A 16,360-nucleotide genomic window follows, 5' to 3' on the forward strand; every position below is an offset into this window, starting at 1 on the left:
TTGTCTCTCCAGTAAAGGAGACAAACTCTAGCACAGCGCCACCTATTGGAAGTAGCGATCCTAAAAGTCACAAGTGGATTTTCAACAATCCTTTGCAATATGACTCAGGATATATAAGCCAGATCAGAATCCCAATTTGCAGACACGGTGTTTCGGGGTGCTTGCCCCTCGTCAGTGCAAAGTATGGGGGTGTCTGATCTGGCTCATGAGAAAGCTATGTGGGGACCACGGGGGAACACTATTCTCCTTAAGGAGACTTTGCAAGCCAGTATGGCTGCCAGGTAAGGGGACTTATAGCTGCAATGCCCCTCTGGGAAATATTCAAATTGTCTCTCCAGTAAAGGAGACAAACTCTAGCACAGCGCCACCTATTGGAAGTAGCGATCCTAAAAGTCACAAGTGGATTTTCAACAATCCTTTGCAATATGACTCAGGATATATAAGCCAGATCAGAATCCCAATTTGCAGACACGGTGTTTCGGGGTGCTTGCCCCTCGTCAGTGCAAAGTATGGGGGTGTCTGATCTGGCTCATGAGAAAGCTATGTGGGGACCACGGGGGAACACTATTCTCCTTAAGGAGACTTTGCAAGCCAGTATGGCTGCCAGGTAAGGGGACTTATAGCTGCAATGCCCCTCTGGGAAATATTCAAATTGTCTCTGTGTTAAATTGTCTGTGTTAAAGTGAGCAAGTTATGAGAGGTCACAGGAGAATGCAGACCTCCGAATTCCACACTTACTCCCAGCTGAGCAACCATAGTAATAGTGAAGTCACAGCGTGTCACACTGATATACCGCACAGGGCAGCAATAACACAACATCTGTTGTCCTGATTTCTGCATTAGAACATCTCTGACAATCTCAAAACCTCTAGAGTTTAGTACACATTTGTCCTAAAGCTCGACTAGAAGTCACAAGTTACTAAGTGCTGCAAAAGGGAAGATCAACTAGTCCACATGTCCTAATTCAGTTGTATAAAATTGGGGTGAAACCCTCCTGCCACTTACTTACTCATATTAGGAATACAAAGAGTTAAAGATTTTTGACTTCCTTTGTTCAGAAAAATGGCATCGCAGTCTGTTATTGTTTATAAACATATGTCTATGCCGGGGTACACCGCACACCCCCGCTAATAGTCTACATACTGTGTTGTGCCAGCACACTCCAAGGCTTGTGTTCTAGAAGGGAGCAATCACTTTTATCACTTTTATCCTCATACTTTACTGTCCTTTAACCAGTTAATGTGAAATACTAAAGAGACAGTCAAGAAGGATTTGGTAAAGGGGGCGGTAACATTAGATGGACGTCTGCCAGCTCTCCTCAATGCTGATGTCTGATTGAGACAGAAGGAGAATACCGCAAAAAAATGAGTGTGTGCGAGTCATGGCGGTGTTCACCTGGGGGGTTGTGTAAGGACACTACACCTTAGAATCCGCGGCTGGAGGAGAAATTCTTCCACAAAGCAATCCACTTTAGTACAGACATTATGGTACCTGGGCTGCAATTAAGGTGTTTATTCTCAACAACGCGTTTTGGCATCTTTTTCAAGGCCGAAAAATACTTTGTTCCTTTTGTGCCTTAAAAAAGGAGCGAGTCCAGTGTCTGGTACCGATGATTTTGGTATCAGAAAATTCTGTAACAAATCTTTGTAGTCACATCGTTTAGGACTTAAAACTTCTGACCAGTTGTGAAGACAAGAGTCACGCGGTTGGAATTCCACGCCCGATCTTTTTGTGGTCGGGCAGATAAGGGGCTGCGGAGAGGTCTGGTGGCGGCTTTCTCACCATAGAGATTGCCAATGTATATAGACAGGACAGATAGCGGCCTGCCAATTGACGGCCAACACCTAGCGCTTGTGTACGGCCAGTGTAGAAGATTCTAGGACAGAGTTTCTGGTAATATTCGTATATTATTGTTCCCCAAACATGATCTATATATATAATTGCCTTATTCTGTCTGTCTGTCTGTCTGTCTGTCTGTCTGTCTGTCATGCTTCAAAATTGTGTCCTTCCGGTGACATTGTGTCCTTACGGTGACACAAAGCTGATTGGCCGCTGGGCTCGCCATGGCCCCGCCCCCCCACACCGATTGGCTGCTCGCCCAGGCTGCGCCCCCACACGGATTGGCCAGCCGCTCGCCCAGGCTCCGCCCCCCCACAGATTGGCCTCTCGCCCGGGCACCCTGCAGGCATTGGCAACTCTGCCACGCCACGCCCCCCTCACGCAATGGACGTTAGCTCTGCCCCCCCGCCCCCCCCTCGCATTCCCCGAACTGACACGGTCACGGCTCCCAGGTGAGTACTGTACAACCCCCCCCCCAACGGGAGCCCACATCAGCGTACGCCGCCAACCCAGCCGACACTTACCCTCGCATTGCTGGCCTTGCGCCGCCGTATGCTAGTGTGGGCTCCCGTGCGAGTGGGGGACGTGATGCGCTGGTAACCATGCTGGCATAGTTACCAGCACATCAAGGTCCTGCAGCGGCGGAAGATCCACACGCACACACATAACAGCACACACACACACACATACACACACATCAGATCACACTCACTCTCACAAACACCTCACACACACATCGCATCCACACACTCACAGCATCCGGCGATATCGCTTGCTTCTCGGCCTCGATACTGTGCTGTTGTGACCTTCCAGGACCTGCCGGAGGATCACATGGCCAGAAGCATGTGGTATCTCCGGATGTTGTGAGTATGGGCGCGTATGTGCAATATAGTCAATGTGTGTGTGTGTGAGTGTATGCGATCGGGTGTGTGTCGGTGTGTGTGAGTGTATGCGATCGGGTGTGCGTCGGTGTGTGTGAGTGTATGCGATCGGATCTGTGAGTGTCGGCAGAGGAGCATGGCGTGCTGGAGGAGGCTGGGAGGAGAGAGGCTGTTCCTGGGGAAGGCTGGGATGGGGAGGCTGATGCTGGGATGAGAGAGGCTGATGCTGGGATGAGAGAGGCTGATGCTGGGATGAGAGAGGCTGATGCTGGGGACAGAGAGGCTGATGCTGGGGACAGAGAGGCTGATGCTGGGGACAGAGAGGCTGATGCTGGGGACAGAGAGGCTGATGCTGGGGACAGAGAGGCTGATGCTGGGGACAGAGAGGCTGATGCTGGGGACAGAGAGGCTGATGCTGGGGACAGAGAGGCTGATGCTGGGGACAGAGAGGCTGATGCTGGGGACAGAGAGGCTGATGCTGGGATGAGAGAGGCTGATGCTGGGATGAGAGAGGCTGATGCTGGGGGCAGAGAGGCTGATGCTGGGGGCAGAGAGGCTGATGCTGGGGACAGAGAGGCTGATGCTGGGGACAGAGAGGCTGATGCTGGGGACAGAGAGGCTGATGCTGGGGACAGAGAGGCTGATGCTGGGGACAGAGAGGCTGATGCTGGGGACAGAGAGGCTGATGCTAGGATGAGAGAGGCTGATGCTAGGATGAGAGAGGCTGATCCTGGGGAAGGCTGGGATGGAGAGGCTGATGCTGGGGACAGAGAGGCTGATGCTGGGGACAGAGAGGCTGATGCTGGGGACAGAGAGGCTGATGCTGGGGACAGAGAGGCTGATGCTGGGGACAGAGAGGCTGATGCTGGGGACAGAGAGGCTGATGCTGGGGACAGAGAGGCTGATGCTGGGGACAGAGAGGCTGATGCTGGGGACAGAGAGGCTGATCCAGGGGAAGGCTGGGATGGAGAGGCTGATGCTGGGGACAGAGAGGCTGATGCTGGGGACAGAGAGGCTGATGCTGGGGACCGAGAGGCTGATGCTGGGGACCGAGAGGCTGATGCTGGGGACCGAGAGGCTGATGCTGGGGACTGAGAGGCTGATGCTGGGGACTGAGAGGCTGATGCTGGGGACAGAGAGGCTGATGCTGGGGACAGAGAGGCTGATGCTGGGGACAGAGAGGCTGATGCTGGGGACAGAGAGGCTGATGCTGGGAGGAGAGAGGCTGATGCTGGCGCAGCATGGCGGATGGAGCATGTTTGGGAGTGCGCAGCATGGCGGATGGAGCACGTTTGGGAGTGCGCAGCATGGCGGATGGAGCACGTTTGCGAGTGCGCAGCATGGCGGATGGAGCACGTTTGGGAGTGCGCAGCATGGCGGATGGAGCACGTTTGGGAGTGCGCAGCACGGCGGATGGAGCACGTTTGGGAGTGCGCAGCATGGGGGATGGAGCACGATGGGGGGTGCGCAGCATAGGGGATGGAGCACGTTTGGGAGTGCGCAGCATGGCGGATGGAGCACGTTTGGGAGTGCGCAGCATGGGGGATGCAGCATGATGGGGAGTGCGGAGTATGGCGGATGTAGCATGTTTGGGAGTGCGCAGCATGGCGGATGGACCACGTTTGGGAGTGCACAGCATGGCGGATGCAGCACGTTTGGGAGTGCGCAGCATGGGAGATGGAGCACGATGGGGAGTGCGCTGCATGGGGGATGGAGCATGATAGGGAGTGCGGAGTATGGCGGATGGAGCACGTTTGGGAGTGCGCAGCATGGCGGATGGAGCACGTTTGGGAGTGCGCAGCATGGGGGATGGAGCACGATGGGGAGTGCGCTGCATGGCGGATGGAGCACGATGGGGAGTGCGGAGTATGGCGGATGGCACACGTTTGGGAGTGCGCAGCATCGCGGATGGAGCACGTTTGGGAGTGCGCAGCATGGCGGATGGAGCACGTTTGGGAGTGCGCAGCATGGGGGATGGAGCACGATGGGGAGTGCGCTGCATGGCGGATGGAGCACGTTTACGAGTGCGCAGGATGGGAGATGGAGCACGATGGGGGGTGCGCAGCATAGGGGATGGAGCACGATGGCGAGTGCGTTGCATGGGGGATGGAGCACGATGGGAAGTGCACACCTCCCCCCAACACACACACGCGCGCGCACTGCACAACACACCACACACACACACTGGGAACCACAAACAACTGCCCTACACAGACACCCACACACAGACAACGCTGCACACACAAATATACGCACATACCGCACAACACACACATTGCACAAAACATACCTCCCCCAAAACACACCACACACACACAAACCGCGCAACACACACACAACGCTACAGACACACAGCGCTCCACCAACAACGCAACACACAAACAACACCGCTCTCACCCCCCGCCACACCCAGACAACACCCAGAACATGTACAGCGCCCTACACAAACACTTGGTAACTACACACAACAACATCTATATATATATATATAACAAAAATCATACATGAACTACACAATACGTAAATTCTAGAATACCCGATGCGTAGAATCGGGCCACCTTCTAGTTTATAATAATCGTCAAGACATAATACATACGTTTGTATATTTAAAAAAAAAATTCCTGTCCCATCGTCTGTATGTGCAAATATTGCTCTCAGACATCCAAGATCCTCACCTCTTTGCTTCTTCCAAGTGACACAAATATTCATAGGCGACATTCTGACGTCTCCGCTCATCCATCTCTTCTGCTGTAAGCCTCTCATCGTCCAGCACAGCTGTAATAGAAAAACCAAAACATTCATATCTATAGAATTGGATGCAGATATCACGTTACTTGGTTTATCTTTCATCCATTTCACCATTTTAATTGTAAGATTCATTGCTGGAGGGCATCTACTTATCTTAGGATTGGATAAAATATAGAAAGTAGTATGATAAACTATCAGGGACAAAAACTAGAGACCTGTTCTCACTTTGTTGTATGCAGGTGTAGGTCTCTCTGAATGGACACCACCGACACTACCGCTTAGGCCTCGGCAGCTACATCCAGACACTACTGGGACCAGCTTAGAAGGCAGGACTGACGGCTGAAGGCAGGAGTAGGACCATCCATGACCCATTGATGTAGAAGAGCGGAAGAAGAAATTGTGGGCAGCAGATTGGTAAGAATAGTTCTGGCTTTTTTGTAAACCTAACCTCTGCCCATTCTTTGGTGGAAGACTGTATCTACCTCTCTGGACCGGACATCACCGCCTTAGTACGGTGACCAGAATCCCACAATGTCTGTCTGCTATTTCATCCTTGTTTTCTGCTCGATTTCTAAAATTGAATATGGACAGAACAGAATTTATCATCTTTCCCCCACCTCACCCTACGACTCCCTCTCACCTATCCATCAAATTCAATAGCTGCTCACTCTCCACAGTCCCACGTGCTCACTGCCTGTGGGTAATCCTTCACTCTGCTCTCTCCTTCAAGCCATACATGCAAGCCTTTCCATCTGCTGCCGACTCAACTCAAAAATATTTCCCGGATCCATGCATTTCTTAACCAAGAATCTATAAAAACACTAGTGCATGCCCTCATCATCTCCTGCCTGGACTTCAGCAACCTCCTGCTCTGCAGCCTCCCTTCTAACACTCTTGCACCCCTACAATCTATCCTAAACTCTGCTGCCCGACTAACCCACTTGTCCCCCCCCCCATTATTCCCCGGCCACTCCTTTCTGCCAATCTCTTCGATGGCTTCACAATGCCCAAAAACTCCATTTCAATACACTGAGGGGTACGTTGCACGTTGCGACATCGCAGGTGCGATGTCGGTGGGGTCTTGTCGAAAGTGACGCACTTCCGTGCGTCGCTCCCGACATCGTAGTGTGTAAATCCTAGATGATACGATTAACGAGCGCAAAAGCGTCGTAATTGTATCATCGGTGCAGGGTCGGGGAAAACCATAATTAAGCTGCAGCGATGGTACGATGTTGTTCCTCGCTCCTGCGGCAGCACACATCGCTGTGTGTAAAGCCGCAGGAGCGAGGAACATCACCTTATCTGCCTCCAGCAGCTCACAACGGCTATGCGGAAGGAAGGAGGTGGGCGGGATGTTTACGTCCCGCTCAGCTCCACCCCTCCGCTTCTATTGGTCGCCTGCCGTGTGACATCACTGTGATGCTGCACGACCTGCCCCCTTAATAAGGAGGCGGATCGCCGGCCAGAGCGACGTCGCAGGGGAGGTGAGTGCGTATGAAGCTGCCGTAGCAATAATATTCGCTACGGCAGCTATCACTAGATATCGCACCTGCGCCGGGGGAGGGGAGTATCGCGCTTGGCATCGCAAGCATCGGCTTGCGATGTCGCAGCGTGCAAAGCCCACCTAACTGCGACATACAAAGCCATCCACAGTCTGTCTCCCCCTTACATCTGTGACCTATACCTGTACGTAACCTCCAATCATCACAAGATGATCTTCTCACGTCCTCTCTTATCTCCTCTTCCAACAATCACATCTCCCATGCACTGGGACTCTCTGCCCCAACATATCAGACTCTCGCCTACCATGGAAACCTTCAAAAGGAACCTGAAGACCTACCTCTTCTGACAAGCCTACAACCTGCAGTAACCCTCAGTCCTCCATAGCGTCACACAACCCTCACAGACTGTATCCTCACCTATCCCTTGTAGATTGTGAGCCCTCGTGGGCAGGGTCCTCGCTCCTCCTGTACCTGTCTGTGTCTTGTATTGTTCACGACTATTGTACTTGACTATGTATGGCCCTTTTCACATGTAAAGCGAAATTGAATAAATGGTGCTATAATAATTAATAATAGCTAATCAGGAAAACTATACTACATTTCTAATTGAAGAGATTTGCTATTATTATTACTACTACTACTACACCTACTACATATTGGGATAGAATCTTGGAGGTGAGAATACCCCCTTTCAAATAAATAAATTGTTGCACAAGATCCACCACACACACTTTAGGTGATGGTCACAGCTCACCTTCACCCTCTTTCTTCTTAATAGGTTAGCGCATGCTCACACTGCCACCTCAGAAAGTTTCCATACAAAAGATAAGGTCTAAGACAGTCCACTGCTGCTAATGTCAAAGTAGGAGTCTAGTGGCCAGTGTAAAAACTAACATGTGAGGGTTCTGCACATGGTGATAAAACAGAGGTGAACAGAGGTAATCTGCCTCCGGCTGTATTTGTCAGGGCCATACATTTTGATGGCAAGGTGAGGCAATCGCTCACCTGCAGTTCTAAGTACATGCCTTGTGTGGTTATTGGGATGGGGAAACGGGAGACCCAAGACATACACACACACACACACACACACACACACACACACACACACTAATATTATATATATATATATATATATATATATATATATATATACACACACACACACACACACACACACACACACAACGCACGCACAATGATTAAGGATACCTGTCTGAAACGCGTTTGCCTAATCTAGCTTCAGGAGTCCAGTATCTTTATATACAAGCAGCTTTTTATACTATTTTTTATGCATTAAGTTTTTAAGATTTCACAATACATTAGGAATTATGAAGAAATTGATAATGGAAACCCTTCCTTCGTGCGCACATATTATAAATAAAAAAAAAAAAAAATATATATATATATATATATATATATATATATATACAGTTAGGTCCAGAAATATTTGGACAGTGACACAATTTTCGCGAGTTGGGCTCTGCATGCCACCACATTGGATTTGAAATGAAACCTCTACAACAGAATTCAAGTGCAGATTGTAACGTTTAATTTGAAGGTTTGAACAAAAATATCTGATAGAAATTGTAGGAATTGTACACATTTCTTTACAAACACTCCACATTTTAGAAGGTCAAAAGTAATTGGACAAATAAACCAAACCCAAACAAAATATTTTTATTTTCAATATTTTGTTGCGAATCCTTTGGAGGCAATCACTGCCTTAAGTCTGGAACCCATGGACATCACCAAACGCTGGGTTTCCTCCTTCTTAATGCTTTGCCAGGCCTTTACAGCCGCAGCCTTCAGGTCTTGCTTGTTTGTGGGTCTTTCCGTCTTAAGTCTGGATTTGAGCAAGTGAAATGCATGCTCAATTGGGTTAAGATCTGGTGATTGACTTGGCCATTGCAGAATGTTCCACTTTTTTGCACTCATGAACTCCTGGGTAGCTTTGGCTGTATGCTTGGGGTCATTGTCCATCTGTACTATGAAGCGCCGTCCGATCAACTTTGCGGCATTTGGCTGAATCTGGGCTGAAAGTATATCCCGGTACACTTCAGAATTCATCCGGCTACTCTTGTCTGCTGTTATGTCATCAATAAACACAAGTGACCCAGTGCCATTGAAAGCCATGCATGCCCATGCCATCACGTTGCCTCCACCATGTTTTAGGCTATGTGCGCACTAGGCGTTTTTGCCGCGTTTTTAGCGGCGTTTTTTACCGCGTTTTTGTGCTGAAAACGCAGTGACATTGCTTCCCCAGCAATGTCAATGGGTTTTCAGAAGTGCTGTCCTCACACAGCGTTTTTTTTTAGCTGCGTTTTTGTGGTGACCACAAAAACGCAGCATGTCAATTATTTCTGCGTTTTCCACTGCGTTTTTCACTCATTGAATTCAATGAGATGTTAAAAACGCAATGAATAACGCATATAGCCGCGTTTCTATGACTAAAAACGCAGCTATAAACGCAAGGGGTGGGTACTACAGTGACGTGTACAGGAAGAGGATTCCTTCTGTTGGTAAACACAGAAGCATGAATCCTCCCGGTACCGTCACCGCTGCGTCCACCTCCCGTCCTGTGCATGTCAGCTCCGTGCGGCGCCATGTCTGGGCGGGAGGTGGAGGCAGCGGCGAAAACCAAAGTGAACAGTAGAAAAAAAAAAATGTCATATACTCACCTGTCCGCAGGGTCCCGGTGCCATGCCCGCTCCCAGCTCCTCCCGGTCCCGCCGCTCTGGCTGTGTGCAGTCTCCCCGGGGCAGGACCTTGCTTGCAGGACCTGGCGGTGGATCACCTGATGCAGTCACCTGACGCATCAGCTGATCGCGGTGTCGCCGGCTTTTTCGCGCCCGGCCGGCTATCAGCTGATCCTGCCGTCAGGGGACTTCATCAGCTGATTACCGGCAGCTCCGGCAGCGATCGTATAGGATCAGACTCCTGTCTAATCGATCGCTCCAGGAGCTGCCGGTAATCACCACAGCACATAAGTGAGTATTATTTATTTTTTTTTTTCTACTGATGCATCAGCTGATTGTATAATCGGCTTTTATACAATCAGCTGCTGTGTGATGGGATTCAGGCACTTGATCCTGACACATCATCTGATCGCTTTGCCTTCCAGCAAACCGATCAGATGATATTGGATCCTGATTGGACGGCGCGGGACCCTGACCCAGGATTACTGCGGAGGGGGGTTTATTTCAATAAAGATGGAGTCACTAATTGTGTTGTGTTTTATTTCTAATAAAAATATTTTTCTCTGTGTTGTGTTTTTTTTTATCATTACTAGAAATTCATGGTGGCCATGTCTAATATTGGCGTGACACCATGAATTTCGGGCTTAGGGCCAGCTATACAGCTAGCCCTAACCCCATTATTACCTAGCTAGCCACCCGGCTTCAGGGCAGCTGGAAGAGTTGGATACAGCGCCAGAAGATGGCGCTTCTATGAAAGCGCCATTTTCTGGGGTGGCTGCGGACTGCAATTCGCAGTGGGGGTGCCCAGAAAGCATGGGCACCCTGCACTGTGGATTCCAATCCCCAGCTGCCTAGTTGTACCCGGCTGGACTCAAAAATTAGGCGAAGCCCACGTCATTTTTTTTTTTAATTATTTCATGAAATAATTAAAAAAAAAGGGCTTCTCTATATTTTTGGTTCCCAGCCGGGTACAAATAGGCAGCTGGGGGTTGGGGGCAGCCCGTACCTGCCTGCTGTACCCGGCTAGCATACAAAAATATGGCGAAGCCCACGTCATTTTTTTTTTCTTTTTGGGCAAAAAACTGCATACAGTCCTGGATGGAGGATGCTGAGACTTGTAGTTCTGCAGCTGCTGTCTGCTCTCCTGCATACACTAGTGAATGGAGGATGCTGAGACTTGTAGTTCTGCAGCTGCTGTCTGCTCTCCTGCATACACTAGTGAATGGAGGATGCTGAGACTTGTAGTTCTGCAGCTGCTGTCTGCTCTCCTGCATACACTAGTGAATGGAGGATGCTGAGACTTGTAGTTCTGCAGCTGCTGTCTGCTCTCCTGCATACACTAGTGAATGGAGGATGCTGAGACTTGTAGTTCTGCAGCTGCTGTCTGCTCTCCTGCATACACTAGTGAATGGAGGATGCTGAGACTTGTAGTTCTGCAGCTGCTGTCTGCTCTCCTCCATACACTAGTGAATGGAGGATGCTGAGACTTGTAGTTCTGCAGCTGCTGTCTGCTCTCCTGCATACACTAGTTCTGCAGCTGTCTGCTCTCCTGCATACAATGAACATTTTGAAGAAGGAAATGACATCAGACCTTTTTTTTTTTTTTTTTCATCAACAATCTTTAATGGCATTGTGCACTGATTAAAAACGCAGTGAGCAAAAACGCAGCAAAAACGCACCAAATCGCGGCAAAAACGCATGCGTTTTTGCCGCGTTTTTTTAGCCGCGGGTGCGTTTTTTAGACAAAAACGCACATAAAAACGCAGCGTGAAAAAAACGCCTAGTGCGCACATACCCTTACAGAGGATGTGGTGTGCCTTGGATCATGTGCCGTTCCCTTTCTTCTCCAAACTTGTTTCTTCCCATCATTCTGGTACAGGTTGATCTTTGTCTCATCTGTCCATAGAATACTTTTCCAGAACTGAGCTGGCTTCATGAGGTGTTTTTCAGCAAATTTAACTCTGGCCTGTCTATTTTTGGAATTGATGAATGGTTTGCATCTAGATGTGAACCCTTTGTATTTACTTTCATGGAGTCTTCTCTTTACTGTTGACTTAGAGACAGATACACCTACTTCACTGAGAGTGTTCTGGACTTCAGTTGATGTTGTGAACGGGTTCTTCTTCATCAAAGAAAGTATGCGGCGATCATCCACCACTGTTGTCATCCATGGACGCCCAGGCCTTTTTGAGTTCCCAAGCTCACCAGTCAATTCCTTTTTTCTCAGAATGTACCCGACTGTTGATTTTGCTACTCCAAGCATGTCTGCTATCTCTCTGATGGATTTTTTTCTTTTTTTTCAGCCTCAGGATGTTCTGCTTCACCTCAATTGAGAGTTCCTTAGACCGCATATTGTCTGGTCACAGCAACAGCTTCCAAATGCAAAACCACACACCTGTAATCAACCCCAGACCTTTTAACTACTTCATTGATTACAGGTTAACGAGGGAGACGCCTTCAGAGTTAATTGCAGCCCTTAGAGTCCCTTGTCCAATTACTTTTGGTCCCTTGAAAAAGAGGAGGCTATGCATTACAGAGCTATGATTCCTAAACCCTTTCTCAGATTTGGATGTGAAAACTCTCATATTGCAGCTGGGAGTGTGCACTTTCAGTCCATATTATATATATAATTGTATTTCTGAACATGTTTTTGTAAACAGCTAAAATAACAAAACTTGTGTCACTGTCCAAATATTTCTGGCCCTGACTGTATATATATATATATATATATATATATATATATATATATATATCCTCTTTTCTGAAGGAACCTCCGTGGTGTCCTAGCTAGCAGAGAAGTATGGCAATATATTGTGAAATAAGGTCAAAATGGATCCAAAAATCGGAATTATTGCACCTGAAAATCCCTAACGTGTCTGAATGCGGCACATACATGGATTTCTGCGACAGATTTGCTGCTTGTGAACAACTACAGTTCTACCCTATGCATGAAGAACTAAAAATGTGATCTCAACCAAAGGCAAAAAGGGAGATCATATGACAATGGCTAGTACAAGTAGGTTTTCATTGTGGTGCATAATGAATCCCGTGGTCGTGTGGTCAGTAATGCTATGAGGAGGAATACCCTTCTGTGCAGAGCAGGAGGAGTTCACAGTTTGCAGGGTGATCTGTATAATACATGAAGGGTTCTTTGCACCTTCGTCAGTCTCTAGAGAAACGACACACACAGGAAACTAATCACTTCCTCCTGTTTCTACAACACACGTTAGTGTATCTTAGCGTCGTTGGCGCGGCCGGCACTTTCCTTCTTGTGCATTTTGCGCAGTCACAACCCACTGTCCTAGGAGATTGTGACCGGTGTACAGATCCGAGAAGCCGCCAAGTGTCCCCGACCGTGTCCGTACATTACAATACTTATGAGTTGTGCTGATCCTTTCCAGCCTGCAGGGAGGTGAAAATGACTTCAATGAATCTTAGGGGTGCAATTAAAAAATATTGCATAATTGAGTAATTGTACATTATGTGCGCTCCATAGTCTTGTGAGTAACTTCTAATCCTGCTGTCGACTTTTTAATACTTAGGACTTCGTAGAATTTCCTGGAAAAGAGTTATTTGAAGATTTTCTCATTATACAGATTTCCCGTCATTTTTGTCTCTTGTAAAGATATGGGTTACCAGTAGGACACAGTTCACACTGATGGTCACAGGCCGCAAAGGCAAGAACAATATATGCGCCCTTTATAGACCAAGAGATCATAAAAATGCAAAATTGCACTTGTTTTGGAGGCAGAAATAGGCCCCCTTATCTCCCGGGCCCATGCACACACACTGGTACACCAATGATTTGTCTGCCCCTGCAGTATAATGATAGGATTGGTGGTGGTCCGATGTGTCAGAGCCTTCATATGAAAGGATGATCTTCTCTGGTGTAATGTCTTCTTCCCCTTCTCTGGTTTTCCCTTATAAAGTGGCGCCTCCGTCACTGGGCAGCCCCATACAAGTGAATATGACCGGCTGTAGAGCCCGGTAGCTTGGAGCATCGCTGTGTGGGGATAGCGGAGCAGAGGATGCAGCACTAGAGCAGCACGGTTTCACCTCTATTTTCAGTAATGGTGGAGGTCCTAGGTGTAAAGTGATGGCATTTCCTAGCAATAGATAGGAAAGGAAAAACTCACTAAAAGTGAAACCCATGTATTAGTAATCTAGATTTTTTAAAAGACTGAATATCACACAATCTATGAAGCTTTGCTCATTCATAGTCATTAGTTTCCTTAGAGGAGGTGACTGATCACAGGTTCAAATCTGATCATGAAAAATGAGCCTTGTGTGTCTGTGGCCTGGATGGCAGTGTACATTGTGATAGCGCCATTGCCTCATAGCCATTAGGTGTGACAGGCCTGCTCCCAATAAAGCCTCGGGAAAAAGGTCACAAAAGCTACACATCGATCATGAAGTGGCCCATCCAGATTTTCTGCACCAACAACGCATAACACCCACCGGTGGTCTACAGCTGGATTTACCTGTGAACCGAATGACCCCGCCTGTATCATCCTCGACTATGAATAATCCACATATTTGCCTAGCACATGCTCTTCTCCTATGTAAATATTCTACTATAATTTCACTTGTGGTTGGCGAATAAAAGCAAAAAAAGAAGAGGAGTTATCCAAGCCTTTTAAAATTGATGGCCTATACTTAGGAAGGTAAAAGAAACGCTCGCCAATCAACTACCCTGTTTCCAAAAAATAAGCCCTAATATCATTTTTCAAGATTTTGAGACTAAGCTTCAATTATAAAGCCCTACTCCAAAATTAAGCCCTAGTTACAATTCAGCAGAGTTCACACAGTTTATAATTAATTCAATGCTGTATATCGTTAGTGAATACCGCATTTTTTGGATTATAAGATGCACTTTTCTTCCAAAAAATGTGAGAGGAAAATGGGAGGGGGGGTCTTATAAGCCAAATGTAGCTTACCTGGGGATGATGGAGAGGGAATCACAGGAGGCAGGGGCAATGCTGCGGGCTGTGATGTGCGCTGTTCTGTGGGCTGTGCTGATGCTGCGGGCTGTGCTGATGCTGCGGGCTGTGCTGATGCTGCGGGCTGTGCTGATGCTGCGGGCTGTGCTGATGCTGTGGGCTGTGCTGATGCTGCGGGCTGTGCTGATGCTGCGGGCTGTGCTGATGCTGCGGGCTGTGCTGATGCTGGGGGCTGTGCGGTTACTGTTGTTGTGGGCAGTGCTGATGCTGATGCTGTGGACAGTGCTGATGCTGATGTTGGGCTGTGCTCACTGCGGGGTGGGGGTGGGGTGAAGCAAAGGCCATCCTGAAAATGTCGGCGGTGTGGGCTTCAAATAATAGCGCCCGGAGTCAGCGCGTATGCAGATTCAGCTCTCGGCTCAAGATTTCAAATGTGCATGCGCCACCTCTGGTCCTTTTGGCTGCCAGCACCGGACTTAGTGGAAATGGCACCCGGAAGTGCCGCATGCGCAGAAGAGATCTCTGCTTGTCATTGAGCCCAGGGCCGGCGTCAGCACCCGGCAAACCCGGGCAAATGCCGGGGCCCTGGAGAGCCGGGGGGGCCCACTCGGCCTCGTCAGTTCTCCTGTCCCTTGGCCGGGGCCCACTCGCCTTTACAGTTCTGCGGTCCCTGGCCGAGTTCCGGGGACCACAGTCCTCGGCAGCAATCTGCGGCGCCGTCACTTTAAGGCGCGCAGACATCCTGGTTTGAATTTCATCTGTGGGCGGAGCTACCGCCTTCTCAGTCCCACAGATGAAGGAGGCGAGCTTCTGTCCGGCGCTGTGTGGGCCCCCTCTCCACCGTGACCTAATCGGGTAAGTGCCCTCCCCGCCTCCCCATTATGGGCCCCGGTGAGCTGCTTCTAACCCCCCAGATGTATGCCCTGGCCCCTGCCAATCCCCCCCGCCGATTCCGCGGGTGCTGTACCCACCGAGCCGCGGGTGTGGGCCCCGCCGAGCTGCGGGTGCTGCCGCGGGTGCTGTCTCCGCCAAGCGGCGGGTGCTGCCGCGGGTGCTGTACCCGCCGAGCCGCGGGTGTGGGCCCCGCCGAGCCGCGGGTGCTGTCGCCGCCGAGCCGCGGGTGTGGGCCCCGCCGAGCCGCGGGTGCTGTCGCCGCCGAGCCGCGGGTGTGGGCCCCGCCGAGCCGCGGGTGCTGTCGCCGCCGAGCCGCGGGTGTGGGCCCCACAGAGCAGCAGAGTTGTGTGCATTTGTCTGAATGTAGCAGAGTTGTGTGTTTGTCTGTATGTAGCAGAGTTGTATGTGTTTGTCTGTATGTAGTAGAGTTGTATGTGTTTGTCTGTATGTAGTAGAGTTGTATGTGTTTGTCTGTATGTAGCAGAGTTGTATGTGTTTGTCTGTATGTAGCAGAGTTGTATGTGTTTGTCTGTATGTAGTAGAGTTGTGTGTGTTTGTCTGTATGTAGCAGAGTTGTGTATGTGTTTGTCTGCATGTAGCAGAGTTGTGTATGTGTTTGTCTGTATGTAGCAGAGTTGTGTGTGTTTGTCTGTATGTAGCAGAGTTGTGTGTGTTTGTCTGTATGTAGCAGAGTTGTGTATGTGTTTGTCTGTATGTAGCAGAGTTGTATGTGTTTGTATGTAGCAGAGTTGTGTGTTTGTCTGTATGTAGTAGAGTTGTGTGTGTTTGTCTGTATGTAGCAGAGTTGTGTGTGTTTGTCTGTATGTAGCAGAGTTGTGTGTGTTTGTCTGTATGTAGCA

General features: G+C 49.2%; 1 protein-coding gene across 1 annotated transcript in view; it reads right to left on the reverse strand.

Annotated features, from left to right (window-relative positions):
* Positions 1–16,360, reverse strand: part of IQGAP1 (IQ motif containing GTPase activating protein 1) — a 313,620-nt gene that overhangs the window by 240,500 nt on the left and 56,760 nt on the right. Inside the window, exon 2 of the mRNA XM_075345867.1 lies at positions 5,396–5,495. Within this exon, the coding sequence (XP_075201982.1) occupies positions 5,396–5,495 (100 nt within the window). The remainder of the gene's footprint in view (positions 1–5,395; positions 5,496–16,360) is intronic.

Source organism: Anomaloglossus baeobatrachus, chromosome 4 (genome assembly GCF_048569485.1).
Source record: "Anomaloglossus baeobatrachus isolate aAnoBae1 chromosome 4, aAnoBae1.hap1, whole genome shotgun sequence".
Lineage (NCBI taxonomy): Eukaryota > Metazoa > Chordata > Amphibia > Anura > Aromobatidae > Anomaloglossus > Anomaloglossus baeobatrachus.